General features: G+C 29.0%; 2 protein-coding genes across 2 annotated transcripts in view; one reads left to right on the top strand and one right to left on the bottom strand.

Annotated features, from left to right (window-relative positions):
• The window catches only part of LOC123297431 (protein-L-histidine N-pros-methyltransferase), a 245,750-nt gene extending 242,481 nt beyond the window's left edge, over positions 1 to 3,269 (top strand). The window contains exon 4 of the mRNA XM_044879089.1: positions 1,170 to 3,269. Coding sequence (XP_044735024.1) covers positions 1,170 to 1,572 — 403 coding nt within the window. The 3' untranslated portion in view covers positions 1,573 to 3,269. The remainder of the gene's footprint in view (positions 1 to 1,169) is intronic.
• Positions 3,270 to 5,019: 1,750 nt separating this feature from the next.
• On the bottom strand, positions 5,020 to 5,933 carry LOC123297757 (ATP synthase subunit d, mitochondrial). The gene is made up of 3 exons (XM_044879526.1): positions 5,688 to 5,933; positions 5,394 to 5,612; positions 5,020 to 5,316 (listed from the first exon to the last, which is right to left on the bottom strand). The coding sequence occupies exons 1-3, from the start codon at positions 5,807 to 5,809 to the stop codon at positions 5,130 to 5,132; spliced, it is 528 nt and encodes a 175-aa protein (XP_044735461.1). The 5' UTR covers positions 5,810 to 5,933; the 3' UTR covers positions 5,020 to 5,129.
• Positions 5,934 to 14,418: the final 8,485 nt, after the last annotated feature.

The raw sequence follows: 14,418 nt of genomic DNA, 5'->3' as shown, positions 1-14,418 counted from the left end.
CAATGTGTACACACATTTACGCATATGAAGTTGCCTATGAAAAGAAATGAATTGAATCATAAACGAATTGCTGGGAGTAGAATAAAATTATTTTCTATCCATAAGAGCTTCTTTTTTTTATAACAATTTGATGGTTCTTAAGTATGTTTTTTTGAAAATCGGATCAACCTTTTTTTAAATTAAACAAAGCCACGGGTAGGGTATGGTGCGACCCTTGAGGTCCACACGAATAACTTCCCAGCATAATAAATAGTTATAAATATTTTTTTTTAAATTAAATTCGACCAACTCGACTTGGCTCCGATGAACACCTCAACGAAGTCGGTATCATTTTTTTTCACGCGAGATTGACGACGAAAAAAATGAGTGATTTTTTTTGAAAAATATGTGTTCTAAAGCAACCAAACTGCACGAATCCATCAAACTCTTTATATTAAAATTAATTATAGACGAAATACGATTAATTTTAATTTTGGTGGAAATGGCACTTATGAAACCCATTGATTTAAAAGAAAAAACCATTAAGTGTTAATCTTATTTGCATTACAGCATTAATAGAACATTTTTTTCTTAAAATTTTCCTTCTTTTTTTTTCCTTCTTTCGATATCGAGGTTATTTTGAAAAAAAAAATTAATTATAGACGAAATACGATTAATTTTAATTTTGGTGGAAATGGCACTTATGAAACCCATTGATTTAAAAGAAAAAACCATTAGGTGTTAATCTTATTTGCATTACAGCATTAATAGAACATTTTTTTCTTAAAATTTTCCTTGTTTTTTTTTCCTTCTTTCGATATCGAGGTTATTTTGAAAAAAAAGTTTACACCATCGAGAAGGGGTGGCAACCTCTCCCAGGGTGTATATATTCGGAGTTTTATCAATTTTTATTTCTGATTTTTTCAAATAAGAAAATTGATTACCTAGAAATTTTGATAAAACTCAATTCACAAGTTAATTTTGATACAAACAATACAAAAATCGGCTTCGTTTGATGTTTGGATGTATAGTTTCTAGCATATTGTCTAAAATCCCATACGAACAGCAATTTCTCCGATCAATTTCATTCAACTTCTTAGAAAATGCTTCTCTAATAAAAACAAGAAAAAATTTAACAAATTAGTTTGTCATTTTTATATCTAGATATTGATTTTTATTTTTGGTTTCAGAATTCTGGACATTGATAACTGGCATTTAGATCACAAATTTGATGTAATAATGTGTTTAAATCTATTAGATCGATGTGATCGACCATTAGACATTTTACAAAAAATGCATTCAAGTCTTACACCTGGTGGTCATATTGTAATTGCATTGGTTCTACCGTTCTCACCGTATGTTGAAACTGGAGGCGATAAAAGTCATTTACCGACAGAAAGATTAAATATAACTGGACGAACATTTGAGAAACAAGTATTCAGTTTTTGGCAAAATGTTTTAATTCCGAACGGATTTGAATTAGAAAGATGGAGTCGTGTACCATACTTGTGTGAAGGTGATATCAATCAATCATTCTATTATCTAGACGACGCAATATTTATTGTGAAAAAGGCTGCATCAACGATTAATTAACAAAACTAAACAGTACTGTGGAAAATAATTAAAATTGCAAAGAACTCTTGACCAAATTGTAATATTTATTAAGACAATTTATGTGTGATTAAAAGTGTAAGAAACAAATGGGTACATGCATGAGTGTAGTTTTTTGACCAAATTTTGGACAATATTTAGACATTGCTCAAATAAGTGACAGTTATGAGTTTTACCTTAGGGTACGTTTCATTTGATCACTTACATGCTTAAAGAAGTTTTAGGTATTGTGCGTTATTTAAAGACGTCACAAAATTTGCTTATGTGCGGCAATTGGAACATAAGAAATCACCATTTTCTGCTGATTTAGTATACAGCTCATTAACCACAACAAATCGAACATTGTAACCAATCTTCGGTGTGTAGTTCCACGTATTGTTCTCAAAAAAAGCAAAACACATCTTTTGATGTTTCCTCGATTTTGTCTGTTCTTTCTTATTACTATTCTCTTTTCTCTTTCCTTTCTGAGAAAAGTATTGCGATTGCCTATGAGAATTTATTTAGTAGTATCTAATTAGGGTCATTCAAGATAAGTTTTAAAATGGCGATTATGAGCGCATGAATGCGGAAGCACTTAAATCATGTAGTCGTTCAAATGAAACATACCCTGAATAAAATATTTTCATACGGCTGGCCGCAGGGTTCATCATAATAAAATAGCAGAGCACCAGAAATAACACTTGCTTCTTCTTTGATGTTAGTGTGTAGGAAAATAATATTCATTACGACAGCACATTGGCATTATTAAAGGAATGTCAGCAAAAATTACCACATCACATTGAACACATATCTAAAAGAAACCACGATAACGATGAAAAACCAAAATAAGATTAGAAAAATATTATTTTAGAAAATTATTCTTCAATAATAAGAAATATAAATGAATATAAAACAAGTGAAAACAACCAATTGACGGAGTTAATTGAAATAACCTGTATTCCATCACCCCGAATAGGGCTAAGTAATTACGTTCTTTGAATACCAATATTGCTCTTCATTACTGAATTCAAAAAAATAAAGACAAGTTTGTTGAAAATTCTAAATTTTTAACAAATTTAGAAGTTTATAGTAGGACTATAACTCTTCAAAGTCTGAATAACCCCGTGTCTCAATGATATTGAAGTTTTTGTAGTTAGCACATCAGCCATAAAATACATAAACGAACGCATTTATCCAACAAATAAACTCGTGCGTGTACCTAATTGGTTAATTTAATGTCTTAGTATTAAAAATTTGTTAAAAAATAATTTATTAATGTGAAAAAACATTCGACCAAACATAGCTAATGTTTTCCATACATTTAAATATATAAATCTGTCGAATGGTTCATAATCGCGACCGCCATCTCGAATTCATCTTCACATTGTCCATTCTTTAGTTTACATATTGCCAAGTTCCGAAGATAGACATCAAAAGAGTGGCGATTAAGATCATGTATTCATTTCTTATCTACAATTGATTATCATTGACTATGTTCTCATCAACGGCCTGCAATACGTCGTCCAAACTTTAAACGGTACCATGGTCTTTTTTTTTGGCTTATGATGGATTTAGACCATAACGGCTTTGATATTTCTCATTCAAAGGCAATATTGATACCTGTATTTTTGGATGGAACGATAATGAATATGCATGAATTTCAACGAAATTTATTTATAAAAGCAGCTTATTTACCATAAGACAATAATTTTTGATACACTTTTCTAAAAATTGTTTCATATTAATTTTTATATAATTTTTTTATTGATCTTTACAAATAATAACACATATACACAAATACATATCTTTAATAATATGAATTAAGTAAATATTTTACTGTGAAATAAATATATTCATTAAAATTATTCTTGAAAATCAAAATGACCTAATACACACATCTAAAGTATAATCAATTAATAAATTAATAGAAAATGTAAAAATGTTTATTGTACACAAATTAAAACTTAAATTTTAAAAAGTCTTGATTTTGTTTATTTCCTACTCCTTCAATCAGTGTCCAAAACAACGATGATTCAATTCAAATACGAAAACGAAATGAGTAATTTTTGACACGAAAACTTTATCATTCTTAAAATCATTTTAGAAAATTTGTCAGTTAATTTAAGCAACTTCGGAGTAATGGACAAAAGAAATTTCAATACAAAGAACAAAATTAAATTTAAGCTCTGATTCAATTTCCGATTTTCTTTATTTCTGCTCTAAAGGAAAGAAAAAGGCAGCTAGAGTAATTAAAAAATATTATTATTTGCGTTACATTAATAAAATTAAAAAATACGTCCGATTTCTTTACGAATTCAAATGAGCGAATTGAGGTTTATGAAATTTGAATTTATGCGCGACAATATGACAAATATTAAGCGCTCGAGTCGAGCGATTGTCTCGTGAACGCAAACATTAAACAAATGACACCAGATGGCAATGTACTTATTCAACAACAATGGTAGAGCGCTAACACTTGTGGTAACTTAAGTAAACTGTACAATGATGGATGGCGCTGTATTTTAGGAGAAAGATAACGCCATCAATATGATGATATCATTGACTCAATAGATAGCGCTACTTGTATTTTTTTATTATACAGATTATATTTATTATACATGATACATTTGCATTTTTAGTACTTTACGCGCCTGCCGACAAAGAATAATTGAAGACCATTAAAAAATTAAGAAATTTTCAAAACAATTTTATTTTTCCATGTATATTGAAGAGTTTTTAGCGTCCAAAGCTTTGACGAATAAATTCGACGAAACATAATTTGTATTTTATTCTATCGCGGATTCAAAGTTTGAACTTGGAGTTGGATACCTAATTTTGTATTTAAGTTTTCCCTAAAGCGCCCGTTCAAACTATGTACGATATCAAAGATTAAACGAAAGGCTCAATCTAGCACATTAAATCTACCAAGGTCGAATACTTTAAATTTCCGATGAGAAAGTATCGACTGTCACCTCCAATTGATAAGTTATTCGAAACTATCAATCATTTACAATCGTCTCCAATTTTCCCCCAGCATCAATTGATGTTGGGTTCAAAAATCTCGTTTGAAAACGGATAAACAAAAACTTTTGTGTGAATATTTTTTTATATTCTTTTTCCGTAACTTGTAACCGAAACAACTTTTATTCTTTGACGTAAAATTCGGTCAGAGTTAATAATATTTTAAATTCAAAGTGGGTAGGCAATTTCAGTTTGACTGAACGTTCATATTAAAATAAGCCATTCTGGACTTTGTTTCTACCAAAAATTAGGAAAGTTAATTTCTCTTCAAAATATTGCAGAAATGAGGCAATAAACAAGAACTCTTAGTGTTAGAAATTACCAATTTTCATTTTGGCAATTTAATAGTTATAAAAGATCGTTGGAAATTCGTGATTTGCTATTTTTGGGATGACAATCTAGTAGGATTATTGATAATATAAAAAGAACTTAAAGAGTGAACATTTAATGTGATTTTATTGCATATACCAATACAATACGCTTTATAAATTTCGAACAATTATTCTTCTAGAATATGCTAGTACTTTTTTAGAGACTTCTTAATGGTCTTTTTCTGCTACTGCATCTGCTGCTTTATAACCTAATTGATCTTCAGGCAAATGGGGCCAGAATGTTGGCCTATTAATTGGATCAAGTGCTTTCTCTGGATAAGCATCTCGGTATTCTTCTAATGTCATTTGGTCGTATGGTACCAATTTCTTCAATCGATTGATTTCATGTTCGTATCTAAACGATATAAAAATAATATAATACACGTTTTCACTATTACTCATTTGTTCAAATTATCAAAATATTATACTCACTCAGATATTCTTTTGTTAGATTCAGCAACAAAAGCAGAAATTTCAGATTTTACGCTCTTTTCTAAAGCATCAATATCTTTGCTAACTTTGTCTTCTGGATATGGAACTTTTAATGCTTCGTATTGTTTTTGGAAATTGTCTGCCATACCAGCAACAGCAATGCGTTCTTTGTAGTAAGCCCAATCTAGTTTTGGTGGATTTTCAGGGAATGAAAATACTCTAAAAAGCAAAATAGGTTATATAAGTACTAGAAAAATCTCTCAGGGTTAGGATAATAAATGACATTTAAATTACCTTCGTAAATATCCATCTGATTTTGCTTTAAATACCTGAAAGTTAGGTTTCTGATTTTCAGGTACTCTTTCAGCTAAAGCAGTCCAATTAATGGTACTTTTAGCAATTCTTCTAGCAGCCATTTTTCACTCAAATTTGTATGTTAATATCCACTCCTAATATATTAAAATAAAATCTCCCGACTATCAATTTTCGTACATTATATAATCATTCGCTGCTATATTCACACACTACAGCCAGAGCCACGTTCAATAATAGCACTTGGTTGATGGCTACGTTGAACTGTTGAAGTCAGTTTTTCAGTTGCATAGTAACCGTGATTGCTAGCGACAATCGTTGTGAAATTTATGAAACAACAAAATAATGAAAGAGAACCACTGTCAATGTTTTTTTTTCAGTGCAGTGTTTAAGTATCATCGTTTTGGTTGATTAAAGTGTGTATTTCAGTATTGTTAATATATAGAATAGGGTGGTTTTTGTGTTTAAATGAAAAATGTTTATAACAAAATAATACACAAATGACTGCAAACTAATAATAAATAAAAGTTTGTGCTACAAAGTTTATGTGTTATGTTATTTTATCATACATTTTATTATTATTAAGGTAATCAAACGTAAAAATTGTAATTATTTGTAGAAGTGTCATTACCCTTCTTTTTTTAATAACACAAATATATCATTATTTTGGTATATTTTTATAATACATTTGAATATACCTACATATTTTTAATATTAATTAAATGTTCAGTGTACATGTTAATTAAAATTGATAATTAATAATGATACTTTAAATGTGTATACAATAAGTTAATATGGGATAATTTTGTTTACTTTTGATATGGGTACGGAAACAATGCTTAACATTGTTGTTTTTCTTTTCTAATTGTGAAATTTATAATTAAATATAGGGGCGTTTTCACGTTTCAGTTACATATTTTGTAGGAAATTTTTATTCAGAATGTAAATAGTGAAATTATTGATAACACTTTTTTTTTACATCATTGATTTATCAGTTATACAGGCGTCCGTCAAACGGGAGACATTTCCTGAATGACGGATGATTAATTTGTTTCGAAGTGCTTAGAGGGCTTTATTAAATATTTCCCTTTTAACCTATAACCGTATGTATTCGGATTAATCCCACGGAGTTTTCTATTGTCTAATTAGTATATATATACAACCCCCTGTGGAATATCTGGATATCCTATTTCCTGTTTACTTAATATAAAAATTAAATCTCCTAAATACAAGCCAGCCCCCATCAATAATTAGCTTTAAATTTTTTTGCTGCAATTGTTAATTGTACAATTTTTTTTATATGATTAATAATTATTACTAATTCATATATAAACGGAAATTTTCCTAATTTAATTCGAGGGCAGTAAAAAAATTAACCTTGTGTCTTATTTTTGGTTGATATATAAATTTTAAAACATTTTTTTTGTTTTTAAACTCACCTTTTGTGTTTTTTTGTTTATATTTTATTCATCATGAATAGCGTGTGTTGATTTAATTGTTAGATATTATTGTGGTTTTCAATTAGTGTGGATCATTTAATTCAATTAAATATGTTGCCAATTTTATGTAAATTGACCATTTTATTTCTTGAGATGCACTAGCTAATTTCACGCAACGACCTTTTGCCTTTTATTAAATAACAATCTCAGATAAAGTGAACCGATTTATTTTTACATATTAGTATGGAAATGCCAACATTCTTTTATTTTTTTATTATATTGGGTGCATTCAGAAGAAATTGACAATCAGTAATTATTCATTAGCGATCACTCAGTAATAGCTGAATAATAGACCCTTCATGAATTAACCCAATTTAACATTTAATTCGACATGTGATTTTGTCACTTGATATTTTGGTATCTTGTTAGTTACCACTCTGATGCTTATTTTTAGCGTCAAAATAGTGTCGTAAACTTCTACAATCTACAATATTTGAGGTTATAAAAAATGGTGATTAAGGGAAATGTCAGAATTGACCGAATTTCGATTAACGACCAATAAATGGCGTCCTAGTAGTGATATTTATCAACGTTTGCAGTGGTCTTTCGCTTTTTATGAGTGATTTGACATCCTTACTCTCGACATAAAGTAATTTGTGAGCTATAAAAAATATCTTTCAATATTTCTTCGGAGACTTAAGGATGGTAGATAGTTGATGGATGATTGCACCACGAAATAGATGCCATATGATCAAAGGAAAAGAAAAGGTTGTCCGCTTAGAAGATGGAAAAACGATTTAAACAGTATTGCTGGTAGTTGGCGTATGAGGCGAGCTCATGATCAATACAAATGTAAATTGTTAGATGAGGCCTATACCAAAAAAAAATTGACTAATAATGGCGTATATTATTTTTATTTCTCTGAAGATTTAAGAAATAATTTTATGACCATCACAGCAAATTATTACTCACTGACCTTTAACGTCTTTGAAATATGAGCTTTTAAGCTTGTTTGAAGAGTTAAAGCATTTAAAGCGAGGCTGGGTAGTAATTATTAAAAAAAATAATAATAGAATGATTTAATAAACACTTCGATTATTTTTTTACTGGATAGTCTTTTTCCGTTTGTTTCGTTACATTTTCTGTGGCATGCTTTATCTGATATTGTTTAAATTATTATAAAATATTAAGGAACGAAGGAGTATATAAGCTTCTTAAATGATAGAAATGATAGAAATGATACGCTGGAATAAGTCATCTTCGCATCAAAATTTGTAACCTAGTTTCACGGTAGTAAAAAACAATAAAAGTGACATAATTTTTAATAACAAATAAATAAGAAGATAAAGACGAGAAGTAGGTAATTGTATAATATAAATGGTTGTTGGAAAAATATGACTATAGACATAGTGTATGATATGATAGGTTATAGGTAGAGTAAGAGAGAATGTTCATTTTAATAGAACGAATTCTAAAAGCTCACCATATCATTCAGTTTGGCAACAAATCATATCTTTAAAAAGGTGATTTTAAGTTTGAATTGAATGGCAATAGATCATGTCTTTAAAAAGGCGATTCTAAGTTTGAACTGTATAAAAGATGCATCTGATTCACGTTTCAGATAAAAAAAGTACCTTCTATAAAGTTGCTAATGGTTTATCTTTATTGAGCATTTTTTTTAAATTACGTATTAAGATGGCGAGAACAAATTCGGTAGCCTGTCAAAGATTTCTGTAGGTTCGAAGTGAAATGTAGTCTGCATAATACGTTCGGTGTGTAATACAAAATTAATCTAGGAAAATGAGGAAAAAAACGAAGTTTAATTCGATATGTCCTTCAATTCTCGTTTCTCATAGCTTATACTAAAGTCATTTTGTTCCAGCAATAAACTCTTCAAAATTTGATTTCTCGAGACTGATAAAAAGTCCTATCTTTGTCACACACGCTGACAAGATCTCAGGGCCTTAGACATAACAAAGGCCATTACAAATAGATTTTTTTTATAATTTCGATGAAAGTTCAATATCTGGTTACTTGCTACTTTGAAAAACATAAATTTGACACATTATGAACAGTTACATTCTTATACAAAAAGAGAGCAGTTTCGACTACCCATGTAGGATCTGGCAATGCTGACGATCGAATCGAGGCTGGCCCAAAATTGGTTTATTAAGCCTTGCTTTCTAATCGTGAACCGATCCTTAGCCAATTAGGCTATAAGAATAGGTTTGTCAGCCCTTGCCAAGGTTAAGCCATCATTGGTTTACCTAGTCTTCGTATGCCAGCTCTAATGAACCAAGCTAATGAACCAAATTTGTTGTTAATTTATATTTATGCACTTAAGCTAGTATACTGCCGTATCTTGATAAGAGCGTTTATCTTTTAAATATATAGGTTTTTATTCTATTTCAAAGTCAATATCATTGTATTATACAGAGATATAGAGCCTAAAATAGAATAAAAACCTTTTTGAAATAATCCGTTTACCAAGACACGTATAGAGATTGGCCGTTAGAACAAAAGACCTTGACTTACAGTAAACACATACACTAGTTCAATAAATTTTAAAACTTATGAACATTATTGTAAAAAAATGTATACAACTTAGAACTTGTAAACATAAAATTCATAACAAACGCGAAAAAATGTTGTTTTACTTTCCCCCAGATTGATGCGAAGATCGAAAACCAGGCTTGGGTCAATATTCGAATCAAAAATTGAAAAAATGCTATCATTCCATGCTGATACGCAATTGAACCGGCCTTGGTTCCAAGTTAAGCAAGATGCTCAATAGTCTCTAGCCAGGCTTGAGCTAATATTGGCCCGAGTTTTATTTCCTATATGAATGTCAGTTTACAATTTTTGTATCGAATGTATCGAACTAAATTGGTTTTAGTGATGATAAAAATAACATGTTCATTATATTTGAAACATACAATAATTTTAGAATAATTACAAGTATATTCTCTATATAGAAATAATTACATTTAAAATAATATTCATATTTTATTAATTAAATTTTCGTGTATTTAACATAAATATAAATTTTATATATGTGTATAATATAATATATTAACATTGACAAAACGACAAGGTTAAATTTATAATAAATACAAAAATTTATATAAAATAATTATTATTTTGGTTTTTAATGAAAAAATCTATTAATTTTTCATGTTATCATCAATTAAAAAAATCATCTGACTTTTGTAAATTTAATTATAAATTATTTTTAATGTTTTTGTAAATTGATAGGTATGTTGTTTCCATATCATTTGTAAAATGATAATTCCAAGAACTAATGGTAGTTTATCTAATTATTTACAACATTTTATCAAAAAGTCTAACTCAGTTTTGACACTTTTGACATCATAGAAAATAGGCAAATTGTGGAAAATTAAAAAGCTTATGTCTCTGTTATTCTCATTTAAGTCTTATAAAAATTTTTCAATGAAATACTTGATAAGAATACTTAGAAACAACACTGTTTAGAAATAATTCGATTTAGTCATAATTTACTTATCTTTATTTCAAAAAAATGTGTTCATGTACAAATTTCTTTGCCTTCTAACAAAATTTTTCTTTTTTTCGTCTCCGCGTGAAAATTGGCGTATTTAACTTTTGTTAAGATAACAGAAACGTTTGAACCAACGACACAATAATCCACGCTATTACGCTACCAAAACAAGGAACGATTGAACGATGTTTTAGGCTGTGTTTACCTTGTACATAATGAGCTGTAGAGATTGTACCTTTTACTCCAGTGAATTTGCTCCGGGAATGTAAGCATAAACTTTGAAGATTGGGCGTAAGTAATTCAGATAGGAAGGAATTAATAACTCTATAACTCAACACTCTAAACTGAATTTAACTTATCGACTCTGTCGTGAATGAGAATAAATCTGCGGATATTATTGCTACTTTTTAACCCTTAAACCAAAAAAATATTTATATATTTTAAGTTCTACGCTATGTGTCTGTGTGTGCCTGCCTGCCATGCTTGTCTGTGGCATCGTAAAGGGATGAACAGATTTTGATTTTGTTTTATTTCGTTTGAAAGTTAATTGAATGGAGAGTGTTCTTAGCTATGTTTCAAGTGGGAATTTCGGGTCCCGTACCCGCAACAACTAAAAAATAGGCCGATGATTCTCAAAATTGGTTCAGTTCGGATCGAAATCTTTTCAGATCGAAAGCTCTTAGGAAAAATGTAATTTAATGGAAAATATTCTTAGATATGTTTCAAGTGCGAGTTTAGGATTCCGCACTTACAAAATTTGTCGTTTTTTTTTTTTAATTTTGTAAATTTTACTTGTTTGCAGCACTTAACATACATTTAGCGCCTTTTATTTTTTATGGTTTTGTAAATGTTAATTACGTTGTCTAGTACGGAAAAACGGCTGATAAAAAAGAAACAATGAACATAAACTTTTTTATAATCAATTGTGATAAACTAAAAAATAAGGTTTAATATATTTTTATCAGAAACCTGAAACCTTTTAACTAAAACTGTTACCAAACCCATCTCAATTCTGATTGGACATTTATGGGTATAGATCCTAAGCTCCAGTTTAGGTTCAGTTATGGCAAAAGAGTTATTTTTATCATTATATAATTTTAAATAATATAAGCCCGATTCTGTAATTCAAGTGAAATTAAAAGTTAATGACGTAAATAACATTTAGTTTTTGATTAAATTTATTTTTATAAAAACCATGTATTGTATTTGTTTTTTATTTTTATTGTGGAATTTATTATTTCTGAGAATCAACAACACTACACGGCTCTACCTATGTTTGGCTTTGATAAATATCGGAAATTATTTTTAGTTAGAAAAAACACCAACTTCAAAATTATTTTTGAGATTTTTTGTTTGTTTGCTTTTTTTTCTGATAGCAAATAATTGTTTTTACCCCGAAAACAGTAATTTTATAATAATCGTTACGTTTTAGTGTCTACAAAGCTTTATACAATTTAAAAGAATTCAAATAGGAGCTGCGTTAGTTTAGCGAATTCCATCAACCACCACAAGAGTACTTTTTTTTTGCATAAAACTGATCAAAAATACTTTTTATTTTGAACTACATTTTCTTTGAAAATTCACTAAACCTAATATGTGTCCATTTTAAAAATTTGACTAATGGACAGGTCTTAAGGGCCTTCGCTCCGATTAGATTTTAGTCAAACTTGAATGTACAAATAATGTTCAAAATCCGATTAGAAAAGTGATTTCTCAACTCGATTTCAGCCAATTTCTTAGAATTGTTTTTAACACACGTTGAGATTCGTTAAACCATTCATAAATTCTTAATTTATTCATAATAATTTATGAATAAATAAGCTATTGGTCTGATCCTTAAAGATCATATCCTTAACGATTGGTTTCTCTTGTGTGAATGTTGTGTAGATTTGATAATTTATTTGACTGGTCTTATGATGACGACGCGATGCGATACGTTGGTGGTGTTCTATTGTTTGTATTTTTTGCATTAAAAAATATAAATGGCTGTATAGAGAATTGAAGGACATTCTCATAAATGAATTTAGGGTTAGTTTTATACACGGATACAGTAATGATTGGTTTTTATTATTCCCTATTCTAGGTAATTCATGTATGAAGTGTAATAATACTAAGGCTTCTGTTATTTGAAACTGAACAAAAAAGTTTGGTAATTTATTAATAATTGGAAATATGACTTTTTTATACCGTATAGACCGATTAAATCTTCTAGAACCCTGTCTCATCAACTAAAAAATTAAGATTAGCTGGCTCATAATAATTCCAATGTTGCCATTGTTTCAAGAATTAGGATTGTTTTAGAAGACAAAGACAAAGTTTTAGAAGACAGTACATCTTTCTGTACTGTCTTTTTATTCAAATGCCGCGCGACATTCAAACTCGCAGTGATTCGATCCAGGTTATCTTGAGTTTTGAGAAAATGCAAAAATCTTTTTAAAGCTATCAATTTGTATTTTTTGTCAAACGAAAATGTCTTATCATTTAAAAAATATTGAGTTGTGAAATAGAGATAATTTAAAGTAAGTACAATGCAATTTTTATGCTATATCATAATAAATATCCTTATTAAATCACACGTAATGTACTCACATATTGAGTTGGACTATCCAATTTGATCAGAAGTGTGTCTTTTTTAAACTAATACTACAATTATTTCATACAGTAAAAACTAAATGTAGCTATACAAGTTCTTTAAAGAATCAAACGAGTATTTGACTTCTGAAACAAATACCTTAAATTTCAAAAAAATATCTTGTAAATAGAAAAATTAAGCGCTACATTTATAATGTAGCAAGGTACGAAATGAATATAGTTCTTACCGGGTGTCCCACGCCACCTCTCGGTCTTTTTTGTGAAAAAATATCGCTGGACTTTTCAAGATATTAAGCGAAAATTACTTTGGCGCAATATATTTTTTGTCATTACTATGAATTTTAGTGTCAGTTTTACAGTATATTATTTATTTTGCTATTTTCGTCCGGTATGGAGTTTCATCATAAACTTCATTTTGAAAATAAATGAAAAACATTTTGATCTTTCATATCTTTATTATACTCACGGATTTTAGTCAGTTTTTAATATTGATTATCTATTCAAGAAAAATCGATACTTTCTACATTTGCTATTTGTGGAGTTTTTATTCTCCATATTATCGAATATGGAACGTGAAATTCACGTGGAACTTAATTTAATTTACGTAATTGTACACGTGTATTTGAAATTGAATAAATTATTGTCACAGCTTTGTATGAACTTTTCTATGAAATGAATGTTTCGAAAACGCTTTTGTATTCATATTTCTATGAAATAAATATATTAACACTTCACTGAAATGATTTTATGCAAATTTCTATGAAATGATATGGAAAATGCAGAGATTCTTTGAAAATGGTAGTACGACGTTACCAACTCCGTGATTCCTGTTCTATGTAAGTGATTCAAATCGAAAGCTAAATAACTAAACAAAATTTTCAATTTTCGATATTTTGAAAATTACGCCAGTTATTGAAAAATTGTATTCTTACTTTTCGTCTTATATTGTTAATTATAACATAATTCACCGTCAAAATTGATCATACATGTTTTTTTTAACTTTAACTTTAAATAGTTTTTTTTTTTTTTTAATTTCCACCGACGAGTTTTGGAGAAATCTATGAAAACATATCATCCATCTACCGTTTTTCCATAATGTTAAATATGCTTACTTTTGAAGTCATTTATTTAATTAATCGGGCAAATACCCCTCCACCCAAATTTC

The sequence above is a fragment of the Chrysoperla carnea genome, chromosome 4, assembly GCF_905475395.1.
Source record: "Chrysoperla carnea chromosome 4, inChrCarn1.1, whole genome shotgun sequence".
Classification (NCBI taxonomy): domain Eukaryota; kingdom Metazoa; phylum Arthropoda; class Insecta; order Neuroptera; family Chrysopidae; genus Chrysoperla; species Chrysoperla carnea.
Note: the sequence above shows the minus strand (reverse complement) of the source record. Positions and strands in the feature narration are given on the sequence as shown.

Coding starts and splice junctions, on each gene's coding strand:
- LOC123297757 (XM_044879526.1), bottom strand. CDS start 5,809: ATGGCTGCTAGAAGAATTGCTAAAAGTACCATTAATTGGACTGCTTTA. Junction 5,613..5,687: donor TCAGATGGATATTTACGAAG/GTAATTTAAATG, acceptor TTTGCTTTTTAG/AGTATTTTCATTCCCTGAAA. Junction 5,317..5,393: donor TCTAACAAAAGAATATCTGA/GTGAGTATAATA, acceptor TATATCGTTTAG/ATACGAACATGAAATCAATC.